Consider the following 22561-nt stretch of genomic DNA (forward strand, 5'->3'; position numbering starts at 1 on the left):
GGCGAGGGGCAGATATTAAGCAGAAAAATTTGAATAAAAATTGCAAATACACTAAAACAAATATCATTATGATGATAACATCTGAGCGAACTGAGTCGTGGCGAGTAGTTACAGCACCAAAGGGTACAGAGTTAATTCTAAGCCCCTACCTTATTTTCCAGCAAAAAATTGATACTAAAAAGTACTTTTGAGCTCCTGTGCAACTATGCTCAATGGTTGCCACTCTTCCCAAATTGGTATGCACCTGCTAACAATATAGGTTAATTAATACATTACAAAAAGAACTCTGTTTGATTTAATGGTACAAATTTCTGCAAAAACGTCCCTTCGCCTAAGGAAATGTCGTTTTAACATATTAAACAGAACGTGGGTGAGGTTAAGGATTTGAATAGCTTGATTTCAGGTTTAAAGAACGCAACAACACGGTTGTCACGCATCATTGGCGAAAAGAGTTTTGCATTACGGTTCACAATACTCAAAACATTTAATTATATTCATAATAAATGAATAAATATTCTAGGTTCTCAGAAAAACAAGTGAAGAGAATCCCAAAAAAAAATCTTAGAGAGGGAGGCTTAAGGCAACTATAATCAATGCATTTGAGGATCAAATGAAAAAAGGTTTTTAAAAATTTTAAATATATTCATTGTGATTTTAATTACAAGTTATGTATGAAAAATCAAGTCACTAACTTGGTCCCTATTTTACTGAAAACATATTTTTCTCCTATGGTGAAGCCATTTTCCATAACTAATATTCAAGATTCGGTGGCTCATTTGAAAATAACTTATCGTTCAAAAAAAAATCACACCGGAAAATCTTGGGCTCTTAAATCGAAAGCCTTGTTCGTCATCTCCGGTTCAATTAATGTTAAGAAAACAAGAAATAAGGTGCCCAGGGAATAATCTTCATAAACTCATAATTTTTTTCTTCTGTGGTTCCATCTTTCTGAAATCATTAAATAAATAAAATAAATTTTCTGTTTATACTCCGGGACGACCAAACGGTGAGAGGAGTTCACAAGATAGACAGAATACAAGAAACAACAGCACCGTATTCACTAATCATGGGCTTGAACCCCGGTCACTCAAGGCACGTGTACTTATGCACCCGCGCGCCTGACCACTAGGCTACGGCGGCCTTAAAAGTCTAAGGGGGCCTCCGTAGCCAGGTGGGAAGGAGCAGCAGTGCATAGCACACGCTTCTTGATTAGACCGAGGTTCGAGCCCGTCACCACCAAATATGGAGGATGCGGAAAGGTCAGGGAATGACCACCGCATATCCCGGAGCAATATGGCCTTAGTTGCTGATGCTCCTAAAAACCAAACAACAAACAAACAAACAAACAAAAGCCTAAGTAAAGAAATTTTGGGAAGTGTGATTGCTGGCAGCATCAGGCGAGCGGGTGCATAAGTACACGTGCCTTGAGTGACCGGGGTTCAAGCCCGTGACTACTGAATACGGTGCTGTTTCTTGTATTCTGTCTATTTTGTGAACTCCTCTGACCGTTTGGTCGTCCCGGAGTATAAACAGAAAATTTATTTATTATCATTAGACTGATATAGTGGAATTTCGCTCAATTCTTTCACAAACTATGTGTAACCTGTTTGAACTTCAACTAGTCCGATAACGCCCAGATCCTTTCCCAAACGAAATTTGACAACGCACAGTCAAATAGTTTGACCTGAGGTAGCAGATGTGTGTGGAACTTCAATATAGTAGCTATTTGAGTGCCAACGATGGAACAGTTGTTTGTGTAATACAGTTTCAAAATAGAAACTCTTTGTTGTATAGTCCTGGACTGAATTTTAATAATCGCAGAAGCAATATACTGTACTTCACCTGATAGGGGGAAAAATTTATTATAGTCAAATAAAATTTCTCCAAGCTTTTTGGAACACTGTATAAATTTAAATTTCATCGGGGCATGGAACTTGACTGTTTTTCTGTTCAAATAGAAATCAAATAAAAACCACTACAGTAACACGAATTGTCTAAAACTCATAAAAATGTATAGATACCTTCTTTTTGGTGGTTCATATTTATCTCAATAATAAACTCTCGTGAAACACTGATTACGAATTGATCTTTATCCGGGAATAGGATTTTGTTAATATTATTACTGTTAATATTATATTCTCTTGAAACTTTTACAAAGGAAACAGTACTTACTTAGTCGCTCCTCTTGTACCAGCTGGTGTTGAGATTTCACAGAAAGATCGCGCAATATTTTCTGTCACGAGCAACAGTTCTGACCTGTCTCCGGACTACTCCCCTCTCGGCCAAGCTATTATGGATGTTATCTTCCCATTTTACACGTGGCCTTCCCCCTGGTCGCACTTCTCCAGAGGGTTTGGGCTTCCCAGGCCAAACGTGGAAACTGGTTGTCGTCCATTCTGGTGACATGGTCACGCCATCGCAGTTGGGCTCCTTAGATCTGCATTTGAGGTGGGTTTACGTTTAATGCAGCCCATATAGTTTGATTGCGGACTCGGTCTCGTCTTCTGTTCCACTCTACGAAGGAAGCTCATCTCGGCAGCCTGCAGTCGATTCCGATGCTGAGAAGAAAGAGTCTATGACTTATAGCTGTACGTCACGGTTGGTACATTAGTGGACTTTTACTAATTTACATACGTCACAAGTGTTTATCATCAAAGTTAGATAATTTACAGAAAGAGAACAAGAACACACTCCTTTACCAAGACAATCCATAAATTATGTGAATTGCTACCAAGGAAGATAAACTAGAACGCGTCAATCAAAAATGAACATTTTAATATTTCTCTTTTACGATCAGCACGAAAAATACACCTGAGACAGTAAGCCATCATAACTGCGTCCCACCGACATGATATCGCTTCTCCACTGACTGAGTCTCAAGTGCTGTTTCAGGTGTCAGGCCCCACGTCCTTCATTCAGATCACCTAAATTTGGTCTTGGAAAAATAGCGTAGCTTTGGGAGAATTCTGCACCTTAGTCTTCCGTACTGTTCAATCTCACTTTCAACTAACCCTACGCAGTATTCGCTTTCGTTACATGCATGCCTTCACTTTGTGTATACAAACTTTGACCAGCACTAGCCCTAGATTAATTTGAAGTGGCAGCAGCTAGACCTTGTTTATTTGAACCAGAGCATCGTTAATCGGATTGTTTTTACCAGACTAATTCCTGCCTGACATGCCATGCTCTTTGCGACAGAAACTGGTTACATACTCCTGAATGCAGATCTGTGGCGTCGTGCAGATTCAAACACGCAACTCGCGTGAGTCTCTACCAGCACCCTAACCACTCGGCCGTGGTGTAATTCTCTTATCACACTGGCTTCCGCATTGTTGCTCATCTAGAAAATATGGAATTTCAGACCCGCTTGTGACTTTCGTGAACTCGATATTATCGATACCCGTGTCTCCAGTGTGTATATACATTTGTCTGCTAAATGACACCATATCTAAGTAGTCCGCATAACTTTGCATTTTTTATAAAAAAAAAAAAAAAAAAAAAATTTTTTTTTTTTTTTGTATAAAATTTCCTGCCTATATTATAGAACTGGTTCCCTCTACCATTAGAACTTGATGACGAAGTGATCTTGTTTAATCACGCGACTTGCAATTTGTTGCATACCCTACTCAATTATCTTCTTATTTTTGACATTTTTTTATATTTTTAAAAGCCTTTAGGGGCGTTCGCAAAGCTCAAATGCTAAGTCGCTGATTTCGAATTCGTCTCACGTTTTGTAAATGGACGTCTAATGCAATTTAGCGAACAAAACTAAATGAATAAAAAAATCTGCGAAGAAGCATGATATACTTCTCGTTAGACAATGATTAGGATTTTTTAAAGCATTAAAATGAGGACCCATTGACAAAACAAGACCTGTTCGCAGAGGTGAATACAACTATCCAATGCAAAGTTATGCGGACTACTTAGATATGGTGTCATTTAGCAGACAAATGTATATACACACTGGAGACACGGGTATCGATAATCGAGAAATACAATACGAATCGCAGTGAGTAGGCGTTTTATTCTGCAATCTCCACTAGTCACGAGCCCATCAGTTTTGTGTGCGATGAAGCAATGAGAGAGAGAGAGAGAGAGAGAGAGAGAGAGAGAGAGAGAGAGAGAGAATGGCGCGAATACGGCAGGGCCCAGACGTCTCTATACATTATCGTTAGGAGAATGTTCGCACAGACACACTTTAACGCAACATGACTTAACATCGGTAGGAGATAAATCTTAGCTGCATACGACGTGAGGAACGAGAAGTGCCCGTATTACCATAATGGTGGTAGCGGCGGAAGAGCTAGGGTAACGGCGGGGATAATTAATAACCCCCACGAGAGGAACAGTATTCAAATCCACTGAATCACAGAGGCAGTTTTAAGTGCATTGTGTCATTACGGACGACATGGCAGGCCAGTAGCCTGCCGCCAACCCTGCGTCCCCTTCAGCATTTACCAGCGTCCACTGTTTCATTAGGACCTTGATAAATAACCTCTCCAGACGCCTCCACCGGTGGGCTTTGTTCAACCCTCTCGCCAATCTACGGGAAAGCTGCAAATGGGCTCTAATGAAAAGGCTTTCAGTGATATGGCATCTGCATAATGCACCCATTTACCGGGTTTATCTCGACAGATTAGACATTTCCTACAAGTTGCCAGGCCCTGGAGGCCGACGTAATGGCAGCGCGCGGGCCCACCGCCGTGTGACGTCCACAGCCACAACGCGGCCAGTTACACTACGAACGAAGTAATTTTCGAGAGACGAGCAAATCCTAATACCATCATGGCTGCACAGTAATTAGCACGAGCTGCGATAATGCACCTGTGTTAAAACTAACACTGGGCTTCTCAGAAGACGTGCACTAATTTCACGGGTGTGCTCCAAGAGACACGAGAAAACCCCCGGTCATCCACATTACACCTGTTTATTACTTCCTGCCTCCATAAATTTATTAAACTCTTTATTAACTTCACATAACCAGTTAGTCAATCAAAACGCCAATAAGTGAATGAAAAGTGCATATGCAACATCATTCTTCAGCTCTGACCTCAATTTGGGTATAAAAATATTTTGACCGATGTGGACTCAATCACTTGGAAGACAATAAAATGTGCAGCTATCGGCACTTGGTTAATTGCACGAAGCACATGTCGCTCTTTTGGTAATCAAATTGTGTCATAATTTAGATCAAGGTTATAAAACTTCTGACCACAATGGGGGTCAATAGGTACCTTCAAACATATCTTGTACAAGGCCTGATGAAATTAAAGACTTTTGGATATCGAGCCTTCCTGTGATCTACGGATTTAGACGAAATCACCCACAGTGTTCAAGTACATGTTTGGCTCATCGTGCAAACCTTAGGCGGAGAATTTTTCTGGCTGCCGGCGAAATCAATGTACATTAATGGCTTTTTCTGCGGTAAAAGGACAGAAATCATATAGGATGATGTAGGAATTGACTAAGAGGTGACAAGTCCTGGATTGACTGCCATAACTGTTTAAATTTCTCACACCACTAGCCCGTTTCAAGCAGTCATTCCCGCACACATTACCATATGATGATAAATCCCAGGTGACTGACTCTTCTCTTTCAGCACACAAAAACTGTACCACAGCCCGCTGTGTAAATTTGGAGGAATTTGTGTTCCAACCAGTGCACGATATAATGCAACTAAGCTCTGTCCTCCATAGCCTTGGTTGGCAAGATACATCCATCGCTTGTTGCTTGTGTGAAGAGGTTTGGGTTTGATTCCTGTCGACGGCTGGTGGTGTTTCTCAAGTCCTCCTAATGGATTTGAGAAACACTTCCGATCGCCGATAGGAATCGAACCCAACCCCCTCAAGTGTAGGGAGTAGGATTTTTTCCCTAGTTAGTTATTCTGGGTTTTATAGCCCTTAGAACATGAAAATCTGCCCATGCATGAGCCCACACACTTCTACAGACAAATACACAATACCGATATGTGCGACAAAATCTAATGCTGTTTAAATAAGAATATGATTGATTAGCAACTCTCCCCGTTGTAGTTTTACCGTTATTTATGCCTATAAATCTAACCTAAAAGGAGTTGCGGTTTCTTACACACATATGTCATCTTCAAGCCTCATGCTCTTGGTGAAATTTCTACATAGCTTTTTCATTCGTTTTGTGGAATGTAAAAAGCATAACATCATCATCATAGCAGTTTAGTAAATCGAATAAAGGAGCGACCGTCAATAAAAAAAAAAAAAAAAAATGCAATGTTAAAGCGTCATTTAACTTGAATATTTTATTATACTATTGAAATTCAAAGGGTAACACTGATTTTCGTATGAAAACATAACGAGAAAACGGATGGTAATGGAAAAATTAATATCTAGCTGACAGTAATTACACATTGTGTAGATCCGTTGCACTTTGTTACGCCCAACTGTCTGTTATGTGGCAGGTGAAACTGCATGCGTTTCTTACATATCAGATGGCTAAGTTTCTCGGATCATTTCATATCCGGTTCTCAAATGACGTTACGTTGTAATAGTGACTCATTTAGGTTTAAGTCTGGACTAAGCAAGGAAGGACAACAACTCTCAAAAAACAGTACAATTTTTGTTGTCGTGGAATGGGAATATGAAATGATGTGCAGGTATGTAGATAAAGTGTCCTACACCATAAATTCGTGAGGCGCCTCCGTAGCCAGGTGGGAAGGAGCAGCAGTGCGTAGCACACGCTTCTTGATTAGACCGGGGGTTCGAGCCCGTCACCACCAAATACGGAGCATGCGGAAAGGTCAGGGAATGACCACCGCACCGGAGCAATATGGCCTTAGTTGCTAATGCTCCTAAAAACCAAATAATAACATAATAACATAACCATAAATTCGTCTGACTAAACAAACATCTGTTTTCCTATTCAGAAAGTCATAAGTTAAGATAGGTTGGTATCTTTTAACATTCGTATCTAGAATTAGAACAAGTAATTTGTTCTAATTCTAATTATTACTACGGCAATATCATCTTTATAATGTCTATTATGCTGATTTAGAGTTATGACATTTCTCCACCTTATCCTAGATCGATATTATGTTTCATATCGTTTGTAGTGGGTGGAACGACAACGTTCAATTTTTGTCTTCCCTGAAAACCAGAAATCTGTTCGATAAAGTTTGGAAAGCCCAATATTCTGGGAAAAGTATATATTTTTATTTATTGCGCTAAACAGTCTCAACCTTTGGCAACCCCGCGGTATATTTGAGATATCATACAGACAATATCACGAGGAGCTTCTTCCTAAAACTTTGACAACAGAACCCACAATCAGGCCATAAGTTTTGCATCCAGCTGGATGGTTGTGGGTTCTGGTTCCAATAAGAGATAAAAGACGTGTATGTTCTCAAAACTTTCATCAACCAAGAGTGATTAATTTTTTAAACAAATCTAACTCCTTTATTGGCATACTAGTATATAATGCCACAGAGAAATTCCTGTTCTAAAAACAGCTGTACTGTTGCAATTAAAATAACAAAAAATTCCAATGTAAGATTTAGAATCAGCATGGGCAGAGTGGTACGCAGAATTTCACATTTTGTATACTAATATGTACCGGAAACGAGCATAAGCACGATCCTGTTTTAAAAAAAAAAACATCAGGGGAAATATCGTTTGGCCTCCTTCCCCCGAGGTTAATAAATTCTCTACGGTGAGACAGATTTGGTCGCAGCACTGGGGAACACTAAATTAGTGGCTGCTTCGGGATGTGCTGTTCCGATTATCGCCGAAACTACTGACGTCACGAGGGATCAGTGTACAGAGTCTGAATATATAGGCCGGAATTTAATGGAATCAATCTTTATGTAATAAATTTTTATATATCTGCACTGCAGACTTGTCAACAATGCACAAGTTAACAAAAACTAATTTATTGTATCTCAAAGTTGGAATGATTTTCACCGTGTGAATTTGTAGTGAAAAATTAACTCGCCCCCATATATAGTACATTATATATATATATATATAGTTATGATCTCAAGTATGTTAAAAATATTTTAATTTATTTCCAATTATACGTCAATACAGCCATTCGGTCAGTGCAGTTCGTGCAGTAAAATGCTAAAGAGCATTCCGCAGTGTATAACATTATATAATTTATACTTTTAACAAACCCACACAAGTACACATGCTATTTAAACTACACACGACGAAATGCAAAATGAATGCGAGCGAAACCGTATCTGACAGGTTAGATGAAAGATTTATTTCCATAGTCTGCAATTTACTTATTTGATTCTCTAGATGTTGACTTAGTCTACCGCGACAAACATAAACATGAAATATAATCTCGAATTATTACAATTTGAAGTAAAGAATACCAGTTTATATGGTACAGATAAAAAAAGAATACAGCTTTATTTTAACTTCGATATAACAGATGCACAGATAAAAAGCCTTTCTTAAAAACAAATCGTTAATGGCATCACTGAAGTCAATTTTGCTAACTTTCAATTAATAACAGCAATAGATGGCGGCCATTTTGTTGAAACTGAGTTTTGCTTCCAATGTGGAAGAAAAATTTAACCATTGCTGAGCCCCAGTAATCAGAGCCCTTTGGCCATTCGTAGCTGGACGGTTACCACAGTTGTTAGGACTCATTGTAATTATGTACTAATTCTCTGCCCAGGACCTTGTTAAGGCGCCAGGTTTCAGGGCTGGTAAAACTAACATACTGATAAGTTCACCACAGTGACTGAGTATGATTAGGAAAGTTGTTAAAGAGCAGGGGCACTCAATCTCGCGGAGCAGCAAAAGGTTTTACTGAGTCTATGCATTAGCAAACGCGTTTGGGTGGACCGTAGTTCAAACCCGCGTGACTTATAAATAATATTACCGATTGTATTCCTAATCGAAATGATTAACTGCAAACTCTTCTGGATTCGTGGTCTTGCCGGAGTATAAGCAGAAATTTTCTTGTTTGCATCGGCCTGACGTAGTCGAGTAGTCAGAGCTTTTGGGCACATGTAACTGCTAAACATGATTAACCATAACATTCTTATCAAAAACAATAGTTGTAAACTCCTCTGCCGTCATGCTCAAGTATAACAAAGAGCATTATTTTTTAAGTCTCATACAATCTTACTCCTGAATTAGGTTGAGCTAAGTAGCAAGGCTGTCTTTATCCAAAAGTAGGTCAGACAAAGATAGGAGGCAAATCAACCACCCGGTTACTGTAATTCAATACCTGCAGCTAATAATATTAACCAGCATGTTACTGATTTTTTATTAATTTTATGGAGTCAGGGACTTGGTAGATGACTTTCATCAACGGGTGAAATACCACCACTTTGCTTATTGGAGGCTTGAAGTGGTGAAACCCATGTTTAGTCTCTAGAGCAAAGTTTCCGGCATCCCCCTTCCCCCATACTTCTCCTTCAACCCATGCACGGTACTAAGTACTATAGGTTTTGATACCTTTCGTGTTTGGGGTTTTCATTTAAAAAAAAAATCTGTCTCACTGCGGCACAGTAAAAGCTTGTGGAGTAAATATTACACAAGCTAAAAGTCAATACGGTATATAATTCGATTTATTTAATGACTAAATGCACAAGGCATTATTCCATATGGGTTTAAATTAACTACATAATATCGGTTTAGATATACCATAGTCAACCCATAAAATTAAAATACGTACATAATGTAAAGACGTTTTAATTATGCTCATATGGAATTATGCCTTGTGCATTGTCTTTAAATATAGTGTCATTCTGATAACCATTTGGCATCTATCATATTGTGGAATTAACTTCGCAACTGTGATGGCATGTTTGCATTACCAGGGTACCTGCCCACCCACCCACCGATGATAGGCTAACAATCCTTGAAACAGTGACCCCTGGATGGTAGTGCCCACTGAGAATAAGTAGCAGTCGTTACTTATTCGAAGTAGTGCAATACTTGGTATCTCGTTGTGAAGGTAGCCACAATATGAAATATAATTAAAACGATGCCTTTATAATACGTACGTAGTTCAATTTTATGGGTTAATTATGGTGTATCTACACCGATATTATATAATTCGATTTAGTAACAACCAGCTTTTCTTACAAGCTGAAGAGCTAAGGAAAAATTTGGGGGAAGGAAAGGGGAGAGTACATTGTCAACTTACTTTTGATCCAGAGCGTGCAATGGTTCCCAAACTTTCGATCATTTCCTCCTTAGTCATGCCCACTCCAGTATCCTGAAAATGAAAAAAACATACACATTTATATAAAATGGCAACATGATTCCTTAAATATAAAAGAAAATGGAAGGAAAAAAAGCAAACAAAACTTTTTATTTATTATTTTATTTTATTTTTTTTTTTTTTTTTCAAGGGGAAAAAGAACTGGTCAATTCAACATTTTGTCTTATATTATATAATGGCACAATCCTGTGTTGATGCCTATAAAAGCTACCAATATGGAAAACAGGCGTCTCCGTCCTCCAAAATACAAAATTTCTGGGTCCGCCAGTGATTGCATTTATACTTCAATAGCATTGCTTCTAACAGTGGCAAACCCCTGCGACTCTGGCCAAATCATAATAAATACTAACCCTATTCAATACCATACTAATATTCTTCCTTACTGTATTGTTATAACTGGTATCTTCATTTTATATTATTTAACTGAATATGCTAAATAAAGGTCATATTTATACATAAAGTTTTAAATATTTATTCTAATTTATTATTTTGAGTGTTTTAATTTAAAAAAATAACACACAAAACTTGAAAAGCGTGATTTTTTCAACACTGCTACATAATGAAAAGTAAAACTAATAACCTAAACCTAATTTATTAATTTGAAATTGGTTTAATTATTACGTTTGTTTATATTTATAGTGTCTATGGTTTAAATAACAAAAAAGAAAAATATTTAATATTTTTCGTTTTGTTATTATGTTAGTAGAAAGCTTGTAGTCATTTGCAGTCTCTTTGACTGCGTTGTTCCAATGGTTCTATGGCAGACTATGAAGATGTTGCTAATCCCACGGGCTTATCTGAAAGAGAGTGGTAGCCTTAGAAAACTACAAGTGATACTGAACATTTATCGTGAAAGTTTTGTTTTTGCATGGTAGCGTTGGAGGTATAACTCAATCAGACTACTTCGGAGTTCACTAATAAATTTTCATTTTTTTTTTTTTTTTTTTAATATTCTTTTTTCCCCACTCTGTCTCTTGTCTTCCAGTTCTAGGAAGATGACTACGTCATTTAGATTTACTTTTTCTTCACAGACATATTTGAGAGCTCTAGACGACTGAGATCATTCCTCGATGCCTGTATGAAGCTACTTGTTCAGTGTCATATGATTTCTCGTCTAAAATCTTAAATTCTGACTCAAGTTCATGGTCACGTTAATATTTTCAATCATCATTTAAATCACCATCTTTATAATTTAGCCAAATCACAGTTTAATCATCAGATAAACAACTCTACGAGTATAAACAAACAAACGTAAGTGATATCATCGGATCAAAATTGACTAATCGCCTTTGATGAAAATTACTAATAAACTTGCTTCCAGTCTTCATTACTCGCATATCCCACACAATGACAGAGATTTTTTTAGGTCAAATTTTACAGGGCGAATGGTTAGTCAACGGTTATTTCACTGATTGTCATAGAACTTGTATAAAGCTTATGACAAAGCAGTCTCATGAGCTTTCCCAAAACTGCTCTGGTACGCAAAAGGTTCGAGGAAAAAAATCATATTTTCGTACTGTACCGCGCTTTGAAAAAGCTATATCATGTCGTAATTTCGAATTGTACTACCCCTCTTGCCTTGCAATAATCGCATTCGTTTACGATCGATGAATAACAATAATTTTGTTAATACAATACGTTTTTAATATTATAAAATTTAAAAAATGCATTAAAACTTATCTATTTTATTTACTTATTTTTTGGTTCCTGCAATTACACCCTGAAGATGTCAGTAGAACTGCTGACATCTTCAGGAATTAATTTCAGGCACTATTTGTGAATGTCCTGTGGGGTATCGGAACATAATGGAATGAACTATCATTTCTATGCGAAGACTGAACTGAAAAGGCATAATTTGCGACGTCCTCATCAAGAAGTGTGAGTCACTGCATCGGTATGCAAAGTCATGGAGCGTACATATTTCTAGGATTCTGAGATATCGCGTTTAATAATTCGAGCATCAAAAAACTGCCATGGGAAAAACTGCCTCTCTGGACAGGCTCGCCTTTCTCCATAAAGGGTCTAGACTGCAATTCGAGCTCTTCTCCAGAGGAAGAACAGGGGCAGCTTCCCCACCCCAACGTTCCAATTAGTGACTACTTGTAACAAAGCACTACCATTACAGTTAACTAATAGCAGAGTAACTATGTAATTGGTAAACTACATCAGTCATCAAACGAAAGCAACACAATACACGCAACCATAATCTTTAATTGTAATGGCAGCTAATAAAAGTGCAGAATTCAAAGGAATGCTTTTAAATATAGAAATTTTCTTATGACCAAATTGTGATGGCGCATGATTACCAATGCAAAGAATTTTTTAAAATGTGGTCAAAACTTGGGAAACCTATAGACCGAGCGTATTTGTATTCAAGAGGAGCACGTGTGAGGGTGGGCAGGGGTAAGGAAAAACTAGTGTTTTCACCCTCAAATTAAGAACTTTTTTCGATAAATCTTCACATACCATTAAGTACAGAGTATGAGACAAAGTGCCCTATTAGAGAATAAAAATTCCAATTTTGGAAGAAACTTTATACAAAATTTCACATAATCTAGGTTCAGCTACTTCAAAAAATTTAAATACTTGATATTATTATCATATTAAATAAAATTAAAAAAAAAAAAAACTGCTTGGAGCAAAATTTCATTCAAGAAGTCCTAAAACCCGTCCGTCTGTCTGAAAGCGACTTTTGAACGAGAATGAAGAATGTTTGAAACCAACGCTGAGGAGCCTATCTTACCCCTCTCCCCTCCCCATGTTGTGAAGACAATATTTAAGTGGGGATGAAGCTTGTTGCCTTGAAAGTGCGAAATGGAACGGAAAGTCATGCAGAGTATAGAAGTGGCAAAACTGGACAGTCAGGTACAGACACCGCCAGTAATGACTAGTGAAACAAGGACTGAAGGAAAGACCAGTCTTTGGCCAAAATAGAACTGATGCGATAGGTAACAAAATACTCTTACAAGAATTTTAATTGCTGTGAAGAATTTTATTTATGCATTATTCGTTATGTTTAACTGAAAAATTATCAGTAAAATAAATGGGGGGGCAGGCTTTCAATGCTGACATTCATTATAAAGTTTTAAGTATAATAACTTGGGTTTAATTTCTCTAGAGGCACATCAAGAATGTACTTGAACGGAACTTTGCAAAATAAATAAAACAGAGATAGCTTCCATGTTACGTTCTTTATAATTTTATTTCTGATAAATTTTATACTTTAAAATCTGGGCCTTTTTGTAATGTACTGAAATTTAAAAAAAAAAAAAATAAAAAGTGCAAATCTGTAAAGAAACCCTGCCCTTAAGTACTTTAATTAACGTCTGAGTTTTAAATGAATTCAAACGTTAAAACTAACATTTGAATTTTTTAACGTTTTAATGTTAGTTTTAAATTGAATTTATGATGATCAGTTTCGTTTATAACACTGATTACATTAATTAATATTGCAAACATAAATTTCGAAGGAAGCTGATTTAAAGATTTATTCAACGATGGAGTTTTACTACAATTACCGTATTATTAGAATGATTAAATGATGCTAGAAGCGGACATTTTCTGAATTTGCCAAAAAAAGGGGGAGGGGATAAAAGAGAAGAAGAAATGTTTAACGGGGATTGTGACAACTAGGAAGGAAATGTGCCACACTGACAAATGTTTTTCAAAAGATATAAAACTCTTCTTACACATATGCCTTTCATAATATGGAAATACTACGAGTTACCCTGAAACTTTGGCCAAATAAACAGCACCTCCCAAACGAGAGGTATACAACTAGTAATTTGAAAGACACTGCCATGGCAACAGTTTCATCGCCACTTGCATGTCCTCGATGGGTGGATGAACATCCATTAGTGTTGTCCCTGATAACACGGTGACTATATAAATCATAATATGAGAGAAGCGAAAAGTAGTATCATCCAAATATGCCTCAGGATTTTTTTTTAAGCACACTCATACTTTTGCTAATATGAAATAAGTTCTTGGTCAGTAAGCTGTTTACGATATTAACCCTGAACTACAGATTCTTCGTCCGGTTTGTGCCTTTTTTTAAAAAAAGATATTTTCGCTGTTTTATCGACAGAAAAATGAATTCTCGACTAGGATCGTCAACACAAAAAAAGTTTACAGTCCATGTGAGGGGATTGTTTTTATTCTAATCTGCCGTTTTGAAACAAAACTAAAATAGGCTTCATTATTCGCCATGTTGAAAGAAAATCCCGTTAATCCTACGTAGAGCTTTATGTTTATTTATTAAACCAATTTCAGCTGATTATAATATGAACTGAGAGCGGATGATGGATATGGGGAAATGATGAGGCAGGACAATAGGAAGGCATGGAGAATAAGAAATCACTCTATAAGATCAAGGCGTATGTTACTTTGCTGAATCTGTCTGAATAGCTGCTTAGCAACAATAATTTATTACTTATGGCTGGAGGGGAGGCTCCAGTTCCTTTTACCAAAGGGCACCCCACAAGGTTCTCCTTTAGGCCTAAGCGATTTGTCACTGGGTTTTCAAGTTTTACAAAGTTATCAATACATCTTCTGCAACATGAACTTCAATACTGTCTCACTTACTCTCTAGTTTACTATGAACAGAAAGTTTTGAAATCTTTCGAAAAAGCAAATTATGCCGTTTTGTAACCAGTCGTATGGTTGGATCATCAGTTTTCAATGTGAATGTTACAAGTAGCGGTTCCCTCGAGATTACAACTATTATTAAGTTCTTAGGAGTCATCTATCTCTTCATATTAACTTTCAAGGCTTCTCTGTTACTATTTTAGCCCTCTCGTCTTTGTGTTTCAGAAGATTGTACCATGGTATCATTTTTATTTACATACTTGAAAACCATTTTATTTGACATTGTATTGATCCAGTTCTTTGCCCAAAGTATTAACAGCTAGTCCCTTGTTCCGTTTTATTTGCTGGTAATATTAAGTTCAACACCTTATTGAATCCATTCTTAGCATCTGTTTAAGAAATTACTATAAATTACTGATTCATGTTTTTTATTTTATTACTTTACTTTATTATTATTAGGTAATGTACAAGTTAGTGCATTTGCATAATTTCTGTATATAGCCAACTACATAAGTAGTTATAAATTGGTATCTTTGCAAATTATACTTCGCAACTGGGTTGTCACCTGCCCACCCACTGATGAGGGGCCAATAAGCTCCGAAACGGTGCCGTATGGATGATGGTATCCGCTGAGAATAAGTAACAATAGTCTTCTCCTATGGTGAAGAGTTACTTATTCGAGGTAGTGCAATATCATGGCAACTCGTTTTGAAGGTATTCACAATATGAGATATGCTTAATGATGCAAATGCACTAACTTGTACATTAGTTAAACTATTTACGTAACCTGAGGCTTTATCCTTAAACTATACCGTTATTATTAGGTATATGTTACCATCACGTTTTTAAACCTTAATATTGAGGTCGGTGCACCTTGTGGGAATGAACTTTGTAAGTAAATAATTAAAATCAATTACCGTATATTCCGGCGTACAAGACCTCTTTTTTTCTTCTTTTTTTTTTTTTTGTCTTTGCAAATTCGTGCTTGATCACACAGTATATTCGTTTCGCTCTATAAGTCGACCCCCTTTCTTTACAACCATTTTTAGCATCTGTGGAAATCAGATGGGTATGGTGGGTGGGGGCAACATTTTATAGCCATAATGATGAATTGCAGTTATGGCAACAGCCAATATGTGCAGCGTACTAGCGAAACAACATTTTAGTCAGCTTTGGCTTCGAGTGAGCTGTTCATCTTCGATGCTGGTTCTGCAATGTTTAAATTCAGCCAACCAGTTTTCTATTGGTTGGCTGAATTTCGTGAATATCCTCTCCCTTTTGTAGAGATATTTTATTAAAACTCATGTTTAATTTTCCCATTTATGAAGGCTCCAACTTTAAACACCTAAAAAAGGTGTTGTAAGTCATTAAATGTAACTTTACATGCATTCATATTAGGTTCAATAAAGTTAAAATTATTGAAAAACATATGCGCCAAAAAATACATCTCCCTTCTATGAGAGGCTAATGTACGTGAGATATCTTGATTATATAAACCAAATCATTCCTTGTTCAGTGCTGTAATATAAATTGGTTTATTTGAAAACAGTGCTTCATTACTGAAGTGGTTCTTTTCAATTTCTCCTATAAGAAATTGAAAAAAAACTCGAAAAGTAAACCCGAAAACATAACTCCCTGCGAACTGTTTTCGCTGATGAAGAAAATGAACAAATTCTTGGGTATTAAAAAGTAATTAGCAATGTATATTTGTGTAAAAATATGAATACTATATATTGTAAATATATATTAATTCATATCTTTTTAACTCTAAGCAAGTGACTTCAACTCAAACTTAGGATTTCATACAGGGGATATAAGTGTACCGTAAAATTTCAGACTTCGAGTTTTTAAGTCTACTGTAAAATTTCAATGTTAACTTATACGCCGAAATATACGGTAATTATCTAGTGAATGGACGAAGTGAAAGCTCACTTCTGTTCCCATCAGAAAATTTGAGGTTTCCACAGTACCAGCACAAGGTATTTTCGCGCCCCGGTCAAAAAGATTTTTCAGCGCCCCCTTTAGTAAGGATATATATATATATATATATATTTTTTTTTTTTTTCTTCTTCATGATTTATAAAATTTGGCACACCTTAAAGAATGGCGCCCCGAGCAAGGGCCCTGCTAGCTTGTGCCTTAATCCGGCACTGGGTTTCCAATACGTAATTCTGTAACCTGAAATCTTCACATTACTTGATTTATTCCAAATACAGTGCTTGTAACAAAGAATCTAGTTAGTAAAATATTAAGTTACTTTTCTATCAATTTTCCCATTTATATTAATTCTTATACACTTATGAACAAAAGCCACAGAGACAAACATGAACAAAACAAATCCAAAAGTATTTCGATCTGTCGCGATTTGGTGGCCCAAAGCAAATCTCTGCTGGAACTTCCGTCTCGCTCTCTTCCCGAGTGGAGTGCCACGATACCACCAGCTAAGGGAGAAATTTATGGCACCTACTAGAAATATTGTCTCGTTCTCCTCACCCACCCACGCAGTGTGGAGTACTTGGTTCTCTGCCGAGTCAACCTCTGCGTCCACACTGGCTCGGAGCTCATCATCATTTCCGAGATGTCACATCTTCGGCATTCAGAACCAGTTCGTGAGCTCGTTCACCTGGCCGATATTTCTGCGCAGCACTGATGACGCGAACACCACGATTTCGCTGTACAGTCATAAATCACGTAAACTTATTATCTACAACGGTCGTAAACCCCTTTAAAACTGTTGGTTCTTGGATCCGAGCACTCGTAACTCAGTACGCACAAAGCAAAACATAGGCCCATCTACGGCTTGTCCGTCTGTCTGTGATTTAATTAACATCTGACGAAGAGAGAGCTGTGGGTAAGAGTAGCCGCCCTGACAACTGAAACGTCCCACTTAAGATGCTCTTTATGTCGCCGAAAATATTTAGGGGGAAAAAATCACCGAGGTTCGGATAGTTCGCAAATTATCAGGAGCTGAGTATGCCCCCATCCCCAAGCAGTAACCGGATGTGACGGCTACAACTCTCCTCCCACCGGAGCCACCACGTCCGGGTCAGTAACACTCTCTCTTTGGTCCATCACTCGGGACGGTGCTAACATTCCGACCTCCGCCCGCTTGCTTACCTGCCTTGCTGTCCAGGGCATTAACCTTCGTCTCATGGCGAACCACTGTGACTACCCCACTCTTCCTTTAATACAATAAGAGATTTCCTCATGATGAGAAATAGGTTCATCGGCATACTTATAAATCTCATTTTTAAATTGTCAGAGTGGAAGGCTTTCGCGACGGGGAAGAAGCATGCACACGCTTGATGTTGAGAATGCCACCATTAGCCATTATTAATGATGACCACATGAAACAATAGCAGTGTATAAACATAAACTAGCTACAAACTGCAATGAAGTCAGGTTTTAAAAGACTCTATATGTATGTAACAAAAAATGTATATATATTAAAAATAAATTACTTCAGTGAATTATTCTTACAACTTCGCAATGGCTATTCTGCTCAATTCACGGCTACACAAATTTCTTATTTAAGGCATAAAATTCAAGAACTCGTTATAATGAGAATTTTCTGACAGTTGGGTAGCAACGTTATAATGGCATTTTCAAAAGGTGGATATCTATTGCAAAATCTTGGCACATTACTGCCAAAATCAATCAATCAATCACTCACTCACTTACGACAAGGGTCAAACAATCTTGGTACTAGTGACGAATGGGCCTGGAATACTGGGGTCCATAGTTCAAATACAGATATATACAGTTATACCCAGTTATTTATTAACAAATAAAGTACAAATAAAAGTAAAAGTACAAAACCAGTAGCTTTCGGAACGCGTGTCCCTTTATCAACTGATAAGTTAATATAAAATTTGAATACATTACAAATAAAAGTAAAAGTACTTTTACTTTTATTTGTACTTTATTTGTTAATAAATAACTGGGTATAACTGTATATATCTGTATTTAATCTTGGTACTGTTTCATAACAAAACAGTTGGATAAGCAAAACATTCTGTTCAACAATATACATTTTATACAAACCTTTGAACACAAAAAGTGCATGAAGTAGTTTAGCCTAGATTACCAAAGAAAGTAAATGATTATTTTCGATAATGACACTGAACGCGCATAATGCTGATTAATCAGCACTATGCGTGTTCAGTGATTTAAGATTAATCAGCACATTGTTTATCATTGCTATGTTCATTCCAAGAACTAATCACTTCAAGAATAAATAACAAACTTGAACCACCTATAAACTAAAAATTTCAATCTAAGAAAGTAGGATTAGAAAGACGACAGGAATTAGGTACATTTCAAGCAAGAAAAGATTTTAAGACTGTAAAACATTAAAAAAGATTTTGCAGACTAGATGACAAGTTTTTATTAGTCTCTTCTTTTAAAGACATTCTCAAAAAAATAAAATCTATACACATACTGCAAAACCATGCCAAAAGTAGTCAAACACCCCCTGCGAATGTAGGGAATGGTGCGAAAGGAATGTATACAAAGACAGGAACAGTTTAAACGCAAAGGGCTTACAAAGTTTCGGAGAAGATTAATCCTCTGATGCCATATCGGTGATCTGTCACTACCCTCGCAAAGTACTGTCCCAAGTAGTGAAGGGAGAATGAGAGTAATGTAGCAGTGCGCAGTCAGATATACATATTTAAAACAGGGGAAAATAGAACGGACTGGAATTGTGATCACTAAGCAAGTAGTAAAGGTGAAAGGAGTGACGTCATTGGAAAACGGCACGTTGGGCCTCCAGGTGCGCCCGCGATCCGCTGAGAACTTCATGGCCATGGTTGGTTTTTTTTTCCCTTTTATAGCAAACTGCTTCGCACGCACCAACGAACGCCAAAAAGGTGTTTGCAGTTGTGCTTAGCGCATCTTTTGGTACCAACGGCACATTGAAGATAGTCCAAAGGAGTGACGAGTCGCATTACAGTTTTGGATGACGTGTTCGAGTGTGGAGAACGTCATTTATCACAGTTATTTTGACCACAATGAAGTTAGCATTAGTAGAGGAGGCATATGATGCAAGAAAGCAAGCCTATGCAGCATCAGCCAAAAAAAAAAAAAAACTTCCACTTCACCCCTCCGTTCGTTCGAAATACCTGTCCAGTTGAGTCTTAAATTTATTTAGGCTATCAACTTCATAACAAGGAATGGAAGTCTGTTCCACCAACCAACTACCCGCTGGCTAAACGCAAATTTCCGCACATCTGTCTTTCCTCAATTTGAATTTATGCCCTCTCAGGTGATTATTTTGAGTAAGAGGAAGAATCCCATCAGCATTGAGCATGCTCAAACCATTCAAGGCTTTATACACCTCTATCAGATCACCTCGCCGGTGCCTAGTCTCCAGACACTGTAATTTGCAAAACTTAAGCCTTTCTTGGTAAGAGCAACTCTTTGTTCCATTCACTAATCTTGTTGCTCTTCTCTGTACTCGTTCCAGCAGCTCTACATCCTTCTTGAAATGAGGCCTCCAGACCTGTATACAGTACTGAAGGTGTGGCCTGACCATTGCCTTATACAAGGGAATAATCACCTCCTTATCCCTGCTAGAAAAATTCCTGTATATCATTCACAAGACACCACATCTTGCAGCCCATCTGCACTGCTCAGAAAATTTCATATCTGCCTGCACAATTACCCCCAGGTCCTTTTCATTCTCTACCACTGTCAGTGTAGTACCACAGAGTTGATATGTTGCTCTGGGGTTACTGTTTCCCATATGTAGTACTTTACATTTGTCAATGTTAAACTTCATTTGCCACCTCTCAGCCCATCTGCTCAACCTTTCCAGATCCTGCTGCAGCAGCATAGCGTCAGTAGTGTCCTAAACAACCCTGCCAACCTTTGTATCGTCTGCAAACTTGGACATTAAGCTTGATATACCATCATCAATATCATTTATAAATACAGAAAACAACAATGGACCCAACACTGAACCCTGAGGGACTCCACTAATAACATTAGTCCACGATGAGCAGTGTCCATTGATTACCACTCTCTGTCTTCTATCCCTCAACCATCCCTTTATCCATAGCAGCAATTTGCCTCCAATGCCACACTGCTCCAATTTGTGCAGCAGTCTTCCAAGTTATGAGGAAGCAGGGTCATGGTGTGGGCTGCTCAGTGGCGCATCCAGAAATTCTGTTTTAGGGGGAACTCATACATTCCACACTGATAGCTTTTACATGCATTAACAAGTGATAGTACAATTATATAATATAAACCAATGTTCTCTGAGGGGGATTTAACCCTCATGCGTGCGCCTATGGCGCTTTCTTCTCGTGATTCGGACTGGGATTGTTGGTTGTAATGTCAAAAACCAGCAATGCCGAGTGTCGTACACCGACATCTCACGCAATTCCAGTGTTTACGATCTGGCATTTGTATGAAAGTGAACCCTTTTCCAGCATGATAATGCTCCATCTCATACAGCGAAAACGTAGAAACATGGTTTGAGGAAAACGAAGTCTTAAAAAGTTAAAATAAGGTCAGAAAAACCTATAGTGTCGATAACTGTTAATTATGTCTAAGGATTGGTAAAAACCTTATATTTTTACAATACTCAAATGTGCAAACCACGTGTAACTGTTAGCAAGACGTTACTTTAATACGTAAGACTTTAATATTAAGAAATTAATTAAAAATGGATAAAGTAATAACATCTCCAAAAATCCAAAGTGCACTTCAATATTATGGACAGCTATTATAATTAACATATTAGTTAATTAATGCTGCGCGAACTGAGAACATTTCTTTTCTGCGCGTCCGCCATACTGCTCATTCAATTCTGCAATCAGCGTAAGGTAACAAACAAAAACACTTCAGCTACAATATACGGTATTACGGCCAACCTATGTCACATGTATGCAAAATATTCCAATTGGCTTGATTTTAATGACATTTGGAATGGCTTCAGAAATCTTTCTAAAAGAGACAAATATAAAATTTTATAAACATCCATCCAATAGGTGTCGAGTTATTACACACGGGCGGCCATGCAGACAAGACATGGTGAAGGCAAGAGGTTCTTCACGCATATATGATAAAACACATAAAAACAGAATAGATACATCCATTGGTTCTAAAATGAAATTTTCGACTGGAAAGCCGTTATCTAGTGAGCCTAGTGGTCAGGCGCGCGGGTGCATAAGTACACGTGCCTTGAGTTGGGTTCAAGCCCGTGACTGCTGAATACGGTGCTGTTTCTTGTATTCAGCGTATCTTGTAAACTCCTCTGACCTTTCGGTCGTCCCGAAGTATAAACAGAAAATTTATTTTTTTTTAATCGAAGCACAGAGAATCTGTTAAGAGCTAAGCGTTTTGCACAGGTGGGTGCCGTAAAAAGATATAGTACACTATAGGTTTTGGCCTGTTTTAATTCTTTAAGCTCACTTAAGATGTTTTTAATTGTGATACTTAAGTGTTTCGAGATGCACTTTGGTTTTTTTGGGGATATTTTTGGTTCAGCCATTTGTTGATTAATTTCCTGTTAATATTAAGCCAATCTTCAGTATGCAAAACGAAGTTGACCAATCAATTCGCAGTAAACATAGCAAGTGACAGTAAAAGTCAGACCATGCTAGAGCACAAATAAGACCCGATGGACAAAATTTATAAGTCGAAATACAGTAAGCTTTCAATTTTACGAGAAAATATGAAAAACTACTGGGGTTATCCACGACCGTATTGCTTATTCTAGAGCCATAGATGATTCTATAGAAGTGAGGTC

The 22561-nt window shown here is 37.5% G+C and overlaps 1 protein-coding gene across 1 annotated transcript in view; it reads right to left on the reverse strand.

Annotated features, from left to right (window-relative positions):
* Positions 1-22561, reverse strand: part of Trap1 (TNF receptor associated protein 1) — a 258682-nt gene that overhangs the window by 115366 nt on the left and 120755 nt on the right. The window contains exon 5 of the mRNA XM_090372832.1: positions 10141-10212. Within this exon, the coding sequence (XP_090228958.1) occupies positions 10141-10212 (72 nt within the window). The remainder of the gene's footprint in view (positions 1-10140; positions 10213-22561) is intronic.

The sequence above is a fragment of the Mastigoproctus giganteus genome, chromosome 1, assembly GCF_048544385.1.
Source record: "Mastigoproctus giganteus isolate SK-2022 chromosome 1, ASM4854438v1, whole genome shotgun sequence".
Lineage (NCBI taxonomy): Eukaryota > Metazoa > Arthropoda > Arachnida > Uropygi > Thelyphonidae > Mastigoproctus > Mastigoproctus giganteus.